At 51.7% G+C, this 16714-nt stretch overlaps 1 protein-coding gene across 1 annotated transcript in view; it reads right to left on the reverse strand.

The window, feature by feature from the left end:
- The window catches only part of LOC136639365 (protein unc-13 homolog B-like), a 210172-nt gene extending 194712 nt beyond the window's left edge, over positions 1-15460 (reverse strand). The window contains exon 1 of the mRNA XM_066613488.1: positions 15392-15460. Within this exon, the coding sequence (XP_066469585.1) occupies positions 15392-15413 (22 nt within the window). The 5' untranslated portion in view covers positions 15414-15460. The remainder of the gene's footprint in view (positions 1-15391) is intronic.
- Positions 15461-16714: the final 1254 nt, after the last annotated feature.

The following is a 16714-nucleotide window of genomic DNA, read 5'->3' on the forward strand; positions in this document are numbered from 1 at the left end:
GGCACGTTCACCTACTTATGAGTAAATGCACAATTTCACTCAGTTTCACTTTCCATAGGACTCCATGTATTTTCCTTCTCAACTATCATTTGGTCCAGTGTTTCCGTGAGCCATTTTCAGATGGGTTCCCATTCATTTCAATATTTTATTTTTAATATGTTAAACTTGATGCTACCATGATATGTGACTGCATTTGAGGAAATGTTACACATTTGTACTTTTAACAGGCAACAATGTATATGATTTTAACAATGATAGTAAATGGGACTTACTCCTGGGTAAGTGCAGGTAGGATTGCAGCCTAGGATTGTTAAAAATTTTCCTGCTTGATGATCTCGCTTCTGGTCATGACATCACTTCTGGTGCATCCTGACAGATTATCATTCTAAAAAGTGGGTCCCGGTGCTAAATGTTTGAGAACCACTGATCTAGTCAGCTTCAGCTTCGTGGCCCACCAACTATCAGGTCGCAACCCACCAAGTGGGTCACGACCCACAGTTTGAGAAACTCTGGGTTAATGGGTTTGAACTGTCTGTGACAGCTAAGGAGAGAGACCTTGGGGTGCTGGTGGACAGTTCAACAAAAGTGTCGACACCATGTGCAGTGGCAGCAAAGAAGGCTAATTCCATTCTTGGGAATATTAGAAAAGTCATTGAAATAAGATAGCTAATATTGTAATGCCGTTATACAAATTGATGATAAGGCCACACCTGGAGTATTGTGTCCAGTTCTGGTCACCACATCTCAAAAAGGATATCATGGAAATAGAAAAGGTGCAGAAGACAGCAACCAAAATCATTTGTGGACTCAGGCTCCTCCCTTATCAGGAAAGGCTACAGCATTTGGGGCTTCCAAGTCAAGAGAAGTTGTGATTTCACTTTACTCCATGTTCATCAGACCTCACCTGCAGTCCTGTATCCAATTCTGGGCACCCCACTTTTAAAAAGATGCAGCCAAATTGGGGCAGGTTCAGAGGAAAGCGACGAGGACAATCAGAAGGCTGGAGAACAAGCCCTATAAAGCAAGACTGAGGGAACTTGGTATGTTCAGCCTGGAGAAGAGAAGGCTGAGAGGTGATATACAGCTCTCTTCAAATACCTGAAGGGCTGTCATAGAAGAAGGGACAAATTTGTTCTCAACTGCCTCTGAAAGTAGGACTAGATCCAACAGGTACAAACTTCAAAAGAGAGTCCGATGGGACATGAGGAAATAATTCCTGATGGTCAGGGCAGTTCGGCAGTGGAACAAATTGCGGTGGAGGGAGGCAGTGGATTCTCTCTCACTGAAGATCTTCAAGTAGAGACTCCTGCTGGAGATGATATGGGAGGATCTCCTACTACAGGCAGGGGCTTAGACTAGATGACTTTTAAGGCACCTTCAAACTCTCTGATTCTCTTCAGGCTAGAAAGAAGGCACATGAGGGGGGATATGATTAAGATATGAAAAATTATGCATGGCCTACAGTGGATAGGAGGAAATTCTTTTCCCTCTAACGCAACACCAGGGAACAGCCACTAAAAGTGAGTGCTGGGAGAGTCAGAACCAACAAAATAAAGTATTTCTGTACCCAGTGTGTAGTTAATCTGGGGAACGTCTTGCCACAGGAGGTGGTGATGGCATCTGGTCTGAATGCCTTTAAAAGAATAGAGAAATTTCTGGAGGCGAGTTCATCACAGGTTACAAGCCATGATGGGTACACACAGCCTCCTGATTTTAGAAGTGGGTTACCTCAGAATATCATATGCAAGTGAGGGCCCCAGGATGCAGCTCTCTTGTGGTCTTGAATGCTCCCTGAGGCATCTGGTGGACCACTGCGGGATGCAGGAAGCTAGACTAGGTGGGCCCTGGGCTTGATCCAGCAGGGCTCTTCTGAGGTTCTTATAATGTAAACAACCCCCCAGAAAAATGACTTCCAGCAAGGTGGCAGCAGGCAGTGTGATGTAAGAGGGGTTCTGGCTGCCTAAGGACCATGAGGCAGCAGCAACCCTCACTCCAGCCCACATCTTCTGGTCCTTGCTGCTTCCTGAGGCAGCTGAATGCATTCGCTCTGGCTTGAGACTGGGGTCCTGACACTATTTTAGTCCACTATGAAACTGTCCGCCGCAGCCTTGTGGCAGCCTGGGCCTGGCAGCGGGCAGGAAGTCCCCTTCTGCTCTCAGAGTCCATGGCAACATTCAAACTGTGTTCATGGGGGGTGGGGGGTAGAATGAAGTGCTGAACAACTGCTGGAGAGCTTGAACACACATGTGAAGCCAGCAGCCCATCAAGAGCAGTTGCTTGGACACTTCTGATTTATAGGTTGCACATGTGTCGGTTTTGGAAAGAAGCCAGGAGGCAGAAAAACGGTACTTGTTCCACCCCTGAAATACCTGCACCGGTTCCTCTGGAAAAGAATGCCTGTCCTGACTTTGTGCATGGCCTTGGACGCAAGGAAAGGGGGTTCGTCTGCCTTTGTTTCCGTCTTAGGATACATTCAGAAGACGTGTTCATTCCATCTTTTCCTTGCTCAGAAGCTGCAAGTAGAAAGCTACTTCACTATCTGTCTGCGGCTGGTATTCCTAGGTTCAAAATGAAAACTGTCCCCCCAGCGAGGTGGCACTGTCATTCGAACCTATTTGGGGTCATGGTCTTTTCTGCTACCCAGTAAAAGTCCTTCACATTTGCTGCTTGCTTGGGATCATTAGAAAAAGGTATTGAGAACAAAACGGCTAGTATTATAATGCCGTTGTACAAATCGATGGTAAGGCCACACCTGGAGTATTGTGTCCAGTTCTGGTCGCCGCATCTCAAAAAAGACATAGTGGAAATGGAAAAGGTGCAAAAGAGAGTGACTAAGATGATTATGGGGCTGGGGCACCTTCCTTATGAGGAAAGGCTACGGCGTTCGGGCCTCTTCAGCCTAGAAAAGAGACGCCTGAGAGGGGACATGATTGAGACATACAAAATTATGCAGGGGATGGACAGAGTGGATAGGGAGATGCTCTTTACACTCTCACATAACACCAGAACCAGGGGACATTCGCTAAAATTGAGTGTTGGGAGAGTTAGAACAAACAAAAGGAAATATTTCTTTACTCAGCGTGTGGTTGGTCTATGGAACTCATTGCCACAGGATGTGGTGATGGCGTCTGGCCTGGACGTCTTCAAAAGAGGATTGGACACGTTTCTGGAGGAAAAATCCATTACGGGGTACAAGCCATGATGTGCATGTACAACCTCCTGATTTTAGAAATGGGCTATGTCAGAATGCCAGATGCAAGGGAGGGCACCAGAATGAGGTCTCTTGTTATCTGGTGTGCTCCCTGGGGCATTTGGTGGGCCGCTGTGAGATACAGGAAGCTGGACTAGATAGGCCTATGGCCTGATCCAGTGGGGCTGTTCTTATGTTCTTATGATAAAAGATGGAGGTGCTTGTGGTTTTCTCAAGCCCAGCTGAACTCCAAGAACTTTGCTTCTTCTCAGGGCATACTGAGCAGAACGTAAGGAAAGCACTTAAGGGGCCAAGTAGAGAGCTCTAAGAAGGAGGTTAAGCTACTAGAGGAGCTTATCCAGCAGCTTCCCTTCGAAACTGTAGTAGTGCAAAAGCACAGTTTACTTTCATGTGGCAAATGCAAGGGCAGCAGGAAGAGGAAACTGCTCCTCACAGAGGTCTAGTAACTTGGGAGCTTGACATAACTGGAGTTTACATTGCAGTTTTAAAGGGGAACATAAAAATTCCACTTTGCCACAACACACACACACATAAACACAAGCACAACACATACAGAGACACACAGGTAAAGCAAGAAAAACAGCCAATCAGGAGAGGAAATGTGACATTTGTGCAGGATGTTTACACCCTGCTAGGAAACAAAAGGCTCAGCCATCTCCCTGGTCACAAAACCCTCCCATTATCTCCAGTCAATAAACACAGAGTCTGTTACAGGCAGGGGCAGGGCAGGGACGGGAAGGAAGGCAGCACACACTGTCTCTGCTCTGCTTCTGCCCTCGGGCGAGACTCCCATTCAGTCTCTGAAAGGACAGGTCAGAGCACAGAAAGCAGGGCCTGGACGGAGGCTTGTCTATTTGGCAAACAGCGCTCCCAATTCAAACACTTTCCGGAAGCCGTTGTCCACGTCAGCCCTAGACAGATGGCGCAGCTCTAGTCCTGAGGAGGGCACTCACTATGCCACTCGCTGCCTGGGGAAGGACGCAAGTGCTCATGTGGCTGGCTCCAGGGCGACACGCTCACACCCTTTGCCAACACACAGGGCTTGGTGCAAAACTTCCCCAGCTTCTTCCCAGAGCCTCAGAGACAAAAACCAGGCGCCACTTTCCAGAATTTGCATCTTGGGAGGGCACCTTCCAACTAAGCCGTATTTCTCGCCAAGATGGTGCATATCAGCTTATAATAATGGTGCGTATAATAATAATATCGGCAATGCACTGCTTCCAAACACAGAAGTGTCACTCAGACACGGGGATGCTAAGGAGTCTCAAAAGACGCCCTACACACAGTGCAACCTCCCCTCTCCACGTTTCATACACGTAAACAATGCACTGATCTTCCAGGACTGTCAAACTTGCAGCCCACAGAAGCTTTTTTTCAGCCTGCGTGGTAGCTGGGCTCGCCCAGCACCACCACCAGCTGCAATCAGCTGCTGAGCTGTGTGGAGGTGGCACTGCTGAAAGGGCAGTCTGCGGGACAAAGGGGCTCTCCCGTATCTTGAAAATACAATCAAGACTAGTGCATTTTCTGTCATTGGCAGGTGTGGTGTTCCCACCGGAGAACAAAGTGCTTATTGCTGGCAGCCTTCTCATCCACTCTGTCTCTGAAGCAGGCTCCAAGCAGAGGGCGGCATGTCACTGTCTTCCCTGCAGTGGATAGCTCCAGGCCCAACAGAACATCACCCTGGGAGAGCAGATGTTGTGCAGCATACAACAGGTGGTCACCATCATCGCAACCAGCTTTCACCACAGTCACACGTTTAAGCAGACCCTCCAACCACAAATATCCTGGCAGAGGAAGTCACTGAAGTGCTCCTGCACTGGGACCAGGGACGAGAGGAATGGCTTCCTTGGACATGGTCACAGTGGGTCACCCCCAATGATTGTAGGTGGACTAGCAGCTCCCCTGTGATCCTCCCCCATCACCTCCATTTGGTGCCCTGAATTGTTCACACCACAAGCGTCTTGATTTTCACAAAAGCAATGGGCCCCTTCACTCTTAAGTGACAAGCAAGGTCAGGATTCCTGCACTGTCACAGGGCACAACTCCAGGAGTGGAGAGAGGACAAGGCAGAGGAGGAAGCTGCAGCCTCCTCTTCTATATCATCAGCCTCCATCACAATTACCGTAACCAAGCACTGTGCAGCTCCAAGCTGAGCTCCATTAGCAAACTGTCAACACATGACATCAACACAGTGCATGGAGCTGACATTGCATCCCTGCACACGGGGAAAGGGTCTGTGCCCCAGCATGACCGACCCCTTAGAGGGAGCAATAGTGACTGCAGCAAGGATTGCTCCAAGCAGCTGCAAAGCAGCACAATGCATTGCATGACTGGGTACGCCCCACCCCAGTAGGAGTGGGGTCTCTTGGTGTTGCAGGTCAACCCCTAAGAACATCAGAAGAGCCCTGCTGGGGCAGGCCAAAGGGGCCCATCTGGTCCAGCTTCCAGAATCTCAGATGCCTCCAGGAGCACACAAGACAACAGCCCTGAAGGACACTAGGACACTTCCCCAGGTTGCCCTCCCCTTCTTCCTCCAGGCCACCTCAGCACCCTCTGCCTCCTCACTCAGGGTCAGGCTGGGCACAGGAGGTCAAGCAGCCCCCACTCCATTCCAGATCCCCCACCTCATCCCTGGCTTGCCTTTATCCATACTGAGCTTCTTCTGGATGGTCCTCCCCACTTCCAGCACCCCATCCTTCTGCAACCTGCCCCCTTGCTCCTTCCCTCTACCTAAGCTTTGCTCCACCCTGCTTTCGATCGCCAACATGGGGAAGCAGGTTTGGGGCTCTTTGTCAGGGTCAGGGTGTCCTCTGGAAGTGTGCCCAATGCAAGTGCAGCCTGCTTCAGCTGGGCAGGGCTCAGCTCTTGTTGGCCCAGCACTCTGCAGGCCTTTGCATCACTGCTGCAAAGACCGTTGCATGAACAGCTCACATCCTTCTCCTCCAGCACTAGCCGGCAACAGTGTGTCCATCCTCAAACAAGACAGAACAATGTGGCACAAGAAGCCCACCAGACGATCCATCACAGATGCCCCTGCAAAGCTCCTGCACATAGGAAAGGCCAAAAGAAGATGCGCGGATCCAGCCACTCAACCAGGTAGGACACTCACTTGACCAGAAGTATGCCACCCTCAGAAGGACCGTTTGTCATACGCGCCCCTGCACATGCACCCCCAATACTCAGACCAAAAATGCTTTGGGTGTCCTGGGACTTGCTTTCCCAAAGAAAGACATTCATAGGAAAATCAGTAGATAGGGAATGTCCAGCTTTCACTCTACTCTCGCAGCCATCTGGTTGAGAGCACAAGTGAAAGATTCTCTGATCTATCAATGCAACAGCAACCTGCCCTGGTTCCAACTGCAGTAGGAAGTCCTGGGTGACCCACAATGACCCACCAATTAATTATGGCTTGGAGGAAACCAGCCCTCATGGTTGCAGGACAGACCTCAGCAACATGGAAAAAGACCTCCCCTATTAAAGTTGGACCAACCAGTCATGAAATATGCTTGCGCCTGGTGCATCATTAGAGGGATTCATCAAACCAAGGCCAGGCAAAAATAATAGTTTTCCACCCACCGACAGTCAGGTTACTGAAGAGAATTTCATATATCTGGGTAAACACAACATAAATGTTTGGGCTAGAGCAGTGTTTCTCAAACTGTGGGAGGGTTGTGAGCCAATTTCGGATGGGTCCCTCTTCATTTCAATGAGTATTTTATTTTTAACGAGACTTGATGCTACAGTGGTATGTGACTATATCAGGGAAATGTTACAGATCTGTACTTTTAACAGGCTACTATGTATATGCTTTTAACAGTCAATAGTCAACAAAACCTTTATGAGGCATAAATATGCTTTTAACACTGATAGTCAATGGGGCTTACTCCAAAGTATGTGTGGATCAGATTGCAGCCTTTGAGATATTCTGGAAATTTTTTAAAGCAGATCAACAACTGCTTGGGAGGATTAACAGCGTTTTCTTAAAAAATAAATTTTTAAACATACTTATTGTAAAATTTTAATTTATTTACTTACTTGATTTGATTCTGTCATATATTCGTTGATATATATTCATATATTCATATGTCATTGATTTGAATAAAGTCAGAGGAGAAATCCAATGACCAGAAAGGCGGTATATAAATACCGCGTTGTTGTTGTTGTTGTTATTATTATTATATTGGGGTAATGGATGATGGCCAGATCCCAAAGGATCTCCTCTATGGAGAACTCGTGCAAGGAAAGCGCCCTACAGGTAGACCACAGCTGCGATACAAGGACATCTGCAAGAAAGGTCTGAAGGCCTTAGGAGTGGACCTCAACAGGTGGGAAACCCTGGCCTCTGAGCGGCCCGCTTGGAGGCAAGCTGTGCAGCATGGCCTTTCCCAGTTTGAAGAGACACTTGGCCAACAGACTGAGGCAAAGAGGCAGAGAAGGAAGGCCCATAGCCAGGGAGACAGACCAGGGACAGACTGCACTTGCTCCCGGTGTGGAAGGGATTGTCACTTCCAAATTGGCCTTTTCAGCCACACTAGACGCTGTTCCAGAACCACCATTCAGAGCACGATACCAGAGTCTTTCGAGACTGAAGGTTGCCAACTAACTAACTATATTGGGGCGTTAAAAATTTTCCTTGACATCACTTCCAGGTTAATGACAACACTGCCAGTGGATCCTGACAGATTATCCTCCCAGGTGACTTTTCTCCAGACTAAACAGCCCCAAACTCTGTAGCCTTTCCTCTTAAGGGAGGTGCCCCAACCCAGTTTTCATTTTGGTCACACTCTTCTGCACCTTTTCCACTTCTGCTATGTCCTTTTGAAATGTGGCTGTTAGAACAGTATAAAATACTCCAGGTGTGGCCCCACCATCAATTTGTACAATGGCACAGTAATATTGGCCATTTTATTCACAATCCCTTTTCAAAATGATCCCAAGCACAGAACTGGCCTTCTTTGCGGACTTTTTTTTGGATGTCTTCACCTGCTGTCCTCATTGGGGCAGTCTTGCCATCCAGAGACATGCTCTGTTTCTACTGGGAGTCCAGAGTCCTTCCACCCAAAAGGATTAAGAAGCTTAGAACAGGGAGCACTTATAGCTCAGCCTATTTTACCTGGTTGTGCATGCAAATGGTCCCAGATTCCAGGTTCAAGCCCTGGCATCTCCAGAGGGAGCAAAAAGAGACTCTTGGTCAAGACCCTGCTCTGCCAATCAGTGTTGACAATACCAAGGGGGTGGGCAGATTCTCTCTCACTGGAGTTCTGCAAGAAGAGGCTCAATAGGCACCTGTTGGAGATGCTCCAGTCTAGGAGGATTTCCTGCTCCATGTAGAGGGTTGACTAGTTCAGACATTCTCAATAGGATATTTGAAGGGGGCCACAGACTGAAAACTGAAACTAATAAATGATTTTATGTTGAATCCTTGTTTGACATGGGGGCCTAAGAAGAGCTCCTAAAGGGAGTCAAAAAAAGGGGTTTAGAATAGCTGGACTAGATGACCTTGTGGGTCCCTTCGAACTCTATGATTACAAAAAGGGCAACTTGTATGGAAAACAAGTCCTATGAGGAAAGGTTGAAGAAACTGGGTACGTTTCACCTGAAGAAGGCCGAGGGGAGTTATGAGAGTACTCCTCAAATACCTAAAGGGTTGTTACATAGAGGAGGGCAAAGATTTGTTGTATGCTGCCCCAGAAAGTAGAACCAGATTCAATGGGCTTAGGCTGCAGGAAGGAAGATTTCTGCTGAATATGGGGAAGAAATTCTTAACAGTAAGAAGAGTTTGACAATGCAGCTGATGACCGAGGGAGTGGTGAGTTCTCCCTTACTGGAGATCTTCCAGCAGAGGCTCAATAGGGACAGGTTGGAGAAGTTTGAGGGAAAGAGAATCTGCCTGCTTCAAACAGGGAGCTGGACCAGTTTGCCCCTTCCACCTCGAAGAGTCGACTCCCCATCATAGTTTTTCCCTGCTGTATGTCCCATCCACCCAGTATTGAAGAGAGGTGGAAAATGAAAACAGTCAGTTTGTTCATTCTACCAAGGCACAGTTTGCCTCTTCAATTGCTTGTTTACGTAATTTCCATGTACCGCAACAGAACACGTACACATCACAGGCAAACACAGCAATCCTCCCTCTTCTTTCTAATCACACAAGATGAAGGATTGCAAAATATGACAATAATGTCCTAGAACAGGGGTGTCCAAACAGTTTGGCAGGAGGGCCACATCATCTCTCTGACACTGTGTTGGGGGCCAGGAAAAAAAAAGAATTAATTTACATTTAAAATTTGAATAAATTTACATAAAAGAATTTATTAGAGATTGAACTTATATGAATGAATGAAGGTCTCACAGTAGCTCAAGGCCTATAAAAGGCCTTGCACAAAGCAAGGCTGGCCTTTCCTTCGCTGCCACTGCTGCATCTCAGACATGAAACAGCAAGTAGTGGTCCCACAGCTCAGGTGAGAGTACGAACAGTCATCATGCTAAGAGCAGTTGCATCGGACCAGCGCAGGCTCCAGCAAGTCTCTGGAGGGCCAGAGGCTCATTGGAGACAGAGGGCTCCCTGAGGGCCGCAAGTGGCCCCCGGGTCGGGGTTTGGGCACCTCTGTCTTCCAGACCTAGGCTACCTACTCACTAAGTTGTTTAGTGAGTAGGTGCTGTTGCAATTATCTATTGCAATTCTGTCTCCCTGGCAAGGCACCACGTCAGGCAACTATTTATTTTCAGGTGTATGGACCTGGTAGTGGGAGACAGGTCTTCCTGGGAAGACACACTGGAAGATGTCAAAGGAAACCAGTGTGGCTACATAAGCAGCTTTCTGAAAAGCTGAGAAGCACCATCATCATCTACAAGAAGTAGAAAGAAGAACAGAGAACTGCTCTGCAAGTACAGCACTGACAGAGATAGTGCCAGAAAGGCCAGAGGACAGAATGAGCCCAGGAAGGAAGACAAACAAAAAAGTTGAAGGTGGGGCTACTCCAGAAAGTGGCAGGTCAAGGAAGCGTCCGTCTGCCATGAGCAGAAGAGGCCGGGCGATGGAGGGAAGCGAGGGCTGCTCCATTCCAATTCTGCATCTTTGTCTAATAAAGGCCAGGTTGCACAAACTAACCACAGTTGCACTAACGTGTGGGAGATCATGATTCAAGACCGGCAAAGAGACGGTAAGGAAGCAACCAGCTACTTACATGATCGCAAGTTCCCAGGGCCAGATGGACTGCACCTCAGGGTGCCAGAGCAGCTGGCAGATGTGATCTCAGAGCCAAATCTGTCTGAGGACTCCAGCAGGACATGTGAGGTGCCAGAGAACAACAGGGGACAAGCAAATGTTGCCCCTAACGTTGAAAAGGAGGGTGTGGGAAACAACAGGCTGGTCAGCTTAAGTCACTTCTGCCCAATGTTGCATATACACAACAGGGATCAAATGTGTGCAGCTGTGGGCTGAGCAGAAATGGGTTAACGTCAGCACCTGGAAAGATCCCTGAGCAGATTGTTAAGCAGAATGGCCTGTGAGAAAAGGGAAAGGTGACTTCCAGGAGCCAGCCTGGCTACACTGAGATCCAGCTGTGCCAGGCGAAGAAGCTCTTCAAGGAGCAGCTAGAACGGAAGCACTTCAGGCAGTCAGAAACCTCAGAATACGGTTCTTGGTCAGATCTCTTCCGGGGCAGCTGCAGAACTTCACAAAGATTCCACAGCCGACGGCTCCAGCAGCCTCCATGCCCGAATGGGACAGTGTCCCACTGCCAGGCATCCCTCACTGTTTGCACTGAGCCTACTGTGCTTGACCCCCTCAGCATATCTCCACTTACTAAGCAGAGGAGGATGAAAGACTGGATTCTAACACAGGAGGAATGTTGCAGCCAGGCCATTTGTGCAGCTGCAGATCCCTTTGGGCCTAGACTCAGGGGCACCGCTGCAGTATTTGACTGAACTAGTAGACGCAGCACATTCAGGACTTGGTGCTGGGAAGGTCTTGGCCAACACTGCCAAGTTCAGAGCCTCTTCAGGAATTAGCCCCAGCAGTGAGACCCAGGACTTGCGTGTGCTTCCTCCAGCGGCAGGGCGGCCAGGCCTCTGCATCACACACCTCTCGCTTTGGACTCCTCCATCTTCCTCAGCATACGAAAGGAACTGCTCCTCATTCAGAAACGGTGCATCAAAACAAGAGATACACTAAACTGAGGAAGTCGGGAGTCCCCCTCAGCCTGCGCCACCCCTCCGCCTACAAGAGGCACCAGCAACAGCCACGCTCTGACGTTCTGCAGTTTTCAGCCTCGAGCTTCGCAGTTGCTGCTTTTTGTATTTGGATGTCGGTGGTTGTTTCAGCAGGTATTTTCATTGTGTGTCAGCTGCCTCAGGCATTCACAAAAGCCAAGGAAAGGCAGGGTGAAAATATATTTTAAAAAATAAATTACTGTATTACAGTTTATTGTTTAATTATTAATTTGATCTCATTAGCTGCTCTGATGGTGCCTCCAGGGGTGGATTATAAATGCTTATAAATAAACAACATAACCAAAAGCAGCAATTCCTCCTCCACTGTCTTATTACAAAGTACAATGAACTGTGGAGTGCACCAGCACAGCAGAGCAAGAACTATGAATTTAGGACTGGGCTGATGGACCCCCAGGTCTAGTTGGGATGTGCGAAACGAGGGGTTCAAAGCTCTCGGGTGGCCTTGAGCAAGTCAGAATCCCACACTCACTCATCTCACACAGAGATCACTCAACAAAACTGAGACCTTCATTTATGTTTTCTGGAGACAGATCAGAAACAACAAGTGAGACGTAAGATCCATCTTGCAGAGTCCATCACTGACCGCTTACAACAGCCGCATCCACCAAAGGAAGGCAGATGCATATTTTGAGACTAGACCTATTTCCATGCCCAAGGCAGCAGAACACATGGTTTCTCCCTTCATCCAGGTTATCCAAGACACTCTACAAGGCAGGTCAGGCTACATGAAAATCCAACTGGCCTGCAGGCCACTCAGTAAATGTCACAGCTGAGAAGGTATGTGAATCCAGGTCTTCCTGATGAACAGCTCGATGAAGGTGCCAACCCAATGTGCGGTGGGCTTCCTACAACAGCTTTCCTACAACAGCTTTCCTACAACAGCTTTCCTAAAACGGCTAATATTATAATGCCATTGTACAAATCGATGGTAAGGCCACACCTGGAGTATTGTCTCCAGTTCTGGTCGCCGCACCCCAAAAATCGTGGGCAAGAGGAAGGCCTCCAGAACAGGCAGGCACATTTGGAACTGGGTCTTCCTTAAGGGAAGCCAGTCCTTGGCCACTGAGGGCTCCAAAAGGAAGAACCAGCCTTCTGAATTGCACTCAGAAGCACAGTGAAGCCAGCAAAGAATGGGGAAGAGATGCTCTTGGACAGCAATGGGGCTCCTGCTATCTGATTGTTGTTTCCAAAGAGTTTTCCAAGGCAGTCCAACATAGAACACTTGGCAATCACCCAATCTGGATGTAACTAATGCATGGATAACCGAAGTTAGAGAATCATAAGCCATGTGGGAGTCAAGAAGACACCACCAACACCACCTGCCAGAACACCCCCAAAAGTTGGAACCCTCCCCCCCCCCAGTGCCTGCCAGGCAATCTAGGAGGATACCAATGTTCATGTGCTGGAGACTTGAGGCATTCAGCAGACAGGAGGAAGTACACCTATCTGCTAGCAAAGGTCACCTACCAGGTTGAAGGCAGTTTCAGTTCTTAACCAGGTCTAAATGCAGGCCAGGAAGGATCGAGATAAGCAAACTTCCAGAGGAGTCTGGAACAAGGTCATCACCACCTGCTCCACTGCCTTGCCCAAGAATAGTTCCTTTGACACAGGCTGATCATCACCCTCAAGGATGGTGGTGAGGTCTTTATCAAAGAAAGATTGTACAAGCCTCCTTTAGCAGAGATGGCACATTACCCTCTCTCAAGGAGGCTTCCATCACCTCTGCCACCCAATGCCCAGCCCCTCCCCCACTGCCTCAAACAGCCAGGATGGGGGGGGGCGAGCCAAGAGGCACATCAACAGCCTCAAAGGGGAGGGCTGGGGCTCAACAGTCAAGCACGTGCTTGGCACACTGAAGGTCCTGGTAGCATCTCCAGGTAGCACTGGAAAAGGTCATCACCAGAAATACCAGACAGCCATTTGTTGACACTCAGGTCAACAACACCAAGCTAGAGGGACTAACGGTGATGGAAGACTCCTCCTTAACCCCAGGCAGCTTCCTTTGCGCTCATGCAGTTTGCTTAACTTCCACAACCAAAGACAAGCTGCCTGGTGCAGAATTCTCTATCCCCACAATCTCAAGTTTCCAGTTGGTTTATGGAAGGTTAACAGCACTTACGGCTACAAGTATCCATGCCCTTCTAGGCCAGCTTAAAATGGGAATTTGATTCAGGGATGTGCAGTGGGTGGGGAGGCAGGTGAGACACAGCCTTCCCGCTGTAGTCCTTGGGAAAGCACCACCAATGTGGTGGGGAGCACTGGCATACAAATGTGGGGTCAAGGGGGCAGCGGGTCCCGAGTGCCAAACTGTGGGGGAGGGGTGACACCATTAGTGACCAAACTGGTTAAAATCGCGATTTGTAGGAATAATGCTATTATGTTATAAACCATTTGATGTATAATGTGCAGCAGTGCATAATGTACAGCAGGATGCAATGAATCAAACTGGACTGGAGTATCAATCTATCAAAGGTTATGGCCAAAAAACCAGAAAACAAAAATGCAACTGTCTTATGTAACAAACAGGCCATTTCCTTAAGTCAAAATGGACCAAAGAAACTGAAGAGCTAATGGGATGCTATTATGACACAGCAAGGAGCCAATACGGTGTTAGTAAGGTGACACCCTCGAGGGGGGGTGACACCACTAGTGACCAAAATTGTGGAAATTGAGATCTTTAGGAATAATACCACCATGTCACATACCATTCGATGTATAATTTACAGCAGAATGCAATGAAACAGACCGCACTGAAATATCTGTGTTCTGTCAAAAGCTACAGCCAAATAACCAGAAAAGAAAAACCCAACTGCCTTATGCCACACAAAGGGGATTTCCTCAGCTCAACACTGACCCAGGAGTCTGAGTGTTCCCAGGGCTAACAAAGAGTCACGACGCCACAGCAGGAACCAGCCAGATGTTGCTATGAGTCAGCTCCCTTTGCCATGGATCAGAGCCGGTACGAGAACCCCATTCGGTTGTGGGAGTGTCGTCAAGCTGGCCGCTTCTCCTGCTGGTTACTGATCGGGAAGTGCCAGAGCGGGTGGCACCAACCCAGTGACGCCACTGGAGGGAAGGCTGGGCTGTGCACTGGCCTGGACGCCGAACACGGCGGTTCTGATGCGCTGAGCCTGCAGGTGCAGGCAAGGTGCCACGGAGCCGCCTGTGCAGTCTCCTCAGAAGGGAGTGCCATCAGAGTCAGTGGGCCTCACTCCAGGGAAGTGTCTGTGAGGGGGGGGCAGAGCCAGGAGCGCCACGCGGGGGGTGCTCAGCACGCTCAGCCCAGCGCGACGCGCACTCCGCCCGCGGGAGCCTCGCAGCCCAGCGCCAGGACCGAGGCGAGGGCTGCGCGGCGGGCGGGCGGGACGCCCCGTCGGAGCCCGAGGAGGAACAGGTGCTCGGCGCCCCGGCCGGAGAAGGCGCCCGGCCCGGGCGTGCTGCAGCAGCCCCCCCCCCCCGCGCTGCCGGCACAGTCCGGGCCGCCAGCCGCAGTGCGCGGCGGAGCGCAGAGGGGAGAGCGAGGCGGCGAGCGGCAGGCAGCCGGAGCCCCGCTCGGCCTTACGTAACCGCCCGCGCGCCGCGCCGCGCCGCTCCGCTCCGCTCCGCCGCGGAGGAGAGCCGGGCACAGCCAGCAGTGCGGCCGGCGAGGCCCGTCCCGCGGACCGGGCGAGGAGGGCCAGGCAAAGCAGCTGGCGGGCCGCCGATCCCTGCCCGCGGGCGCACACCGCCGCCCCGCCCCTGGCCCCGGCCCACAGTCGCCCCGCCCGCGGACGAGGACGCGCCGGTCCCGCCGGGCAAGAGGGCCGAGGCGTGGCGGGCGCCTCCCCGCCCGCCTGCGCCCCGTCCCCGTCCCGGGTCCCCCTGCGGGCGGCGTCCTGGGCGGCTGCAGGACACTCTGCACATGCTCAGAGAGCCTCCCGGCCCGGCCCGGCCCGGCGGGCGACTCACCGCGGACGCAGAGGAGGGACATGGCGGCCGCGCTCCGGACGGTCCTGGCCGCCGCCTCCGCCTCTTCCTGCTGCTGCTGCCGCGCGGCGCCCGCGCTCCCCTCCTCATGCCCCCGGGCGGCGCCCACGCAGCGAGCGGCCCGCGACCGGCCCTCGGGCAGCAGCGGAGAGCCGCGGGAGGCGCGGGCTGCGGCCGGGGCGCGCTTCGGCCAATGGCCGGCGGGGGGCGGGGTCGCGCAGGTGTCGCTCCACACCTGGCCGACGCCCCCGGGAGCCCGCCCCTCCGCGGCCTGGCTGGGGGCTCCCGCCCCTTCCCGCCGTCCTGGCCGGCAGGGGGCGCTTGTGATCTGTGCAGGGACGCGCCGTGGGTGGGGAGGCAGGGGAGGCAGAGCCTCCCGCCGGCCCTTCAAACAGCGGCGGGGGAGGCCGGGAAGACGTCACACGCGGCTGCGTGCGCTTGGGCGGCAGCACTGCTCCGAGGCCTGGCGGGGAAGCTCCTCCAAGCCGCCTGGCCGAGGGTCCAGGCCGGCTGGAGGGTGCGCGTCGTGGCCTGCCTCAGCCTCCACCGGGCTTTCTCTGCCCTGAACTCTCAACCCCTCTGAAGCTTCCTCCACTTGGAGGCTGCCACTGGACTCCCTGGGGGGCTGGATGCGCAGCTGAGCTTGTGGCTGCTGCTGCTGCTGCTACGGCAACTGCCGGAAGGGGAAAGGGCCTGGCACTGTTTACCCACTGCCTGGCAACAAGGCCAGGGCTGCTGCTCCGCACCTGCTGCCTGCCGAGCAGAGAGGCCCTCAGAGGCTTTTACAGGGCTCTCCATGGCGGCACAGAGGTTTCGCCACAGAGCCATTCCACGTTGTAGTGGTGGCAGCCTCCAGGGAGCACTACACACCCCTGCCCCTTTTTGCCCGTGGAGGGATGTGCCAACAGCCAGCAAACAGAGGTTTCGTCTAGCTCATTCTGACATGTCAGATCCAAAAGTGGAGGGCTCGGGTGCAGGGGAGCCACAGGCCCCGGAACCACATTGGCCGTTGGCAGGGCTTTTCAAACTGGGGCGTCGCAACACCCCAGCCTGTGGGCCCTGGCCTCTGCCCCCTTAAGGGGCGGGGACAGCCTGGAGGCAGGGGCGTGATCCCCAGGATCTCGCCCGCTCAGGGGGCTGCAGGGGCTTGGGAGCACTTACCTAAGCCTCCTGCAGCCTCCCCAGGGTGCAGGGAGCCCTGTGCAAACCTTTGGCAGGGCTCCCCGCAGCAGTGAAAGTGGAGCAATCGTGCCCTGTCCCCGCTAAAGCCGAAGGCGGAAGCACTTTAGCAGAGGCGGGGCGCGA

Source organism: Tiliqua scincoides, chromosome 2, assembly GCF_035046505.1.
Source record: "Tiliqua scincoides isolate rTilSci1 chromosome 2, rTilSci1.hap2, whole genome shotgun sequence".
NCBI classification, from domain to species: domain Eukaryota; kingdom Metazoa; phylum Chordata; class Lepidosauria; order Squamata; family Scincidae; genus Tiliqua; species Tiliqua scincoides.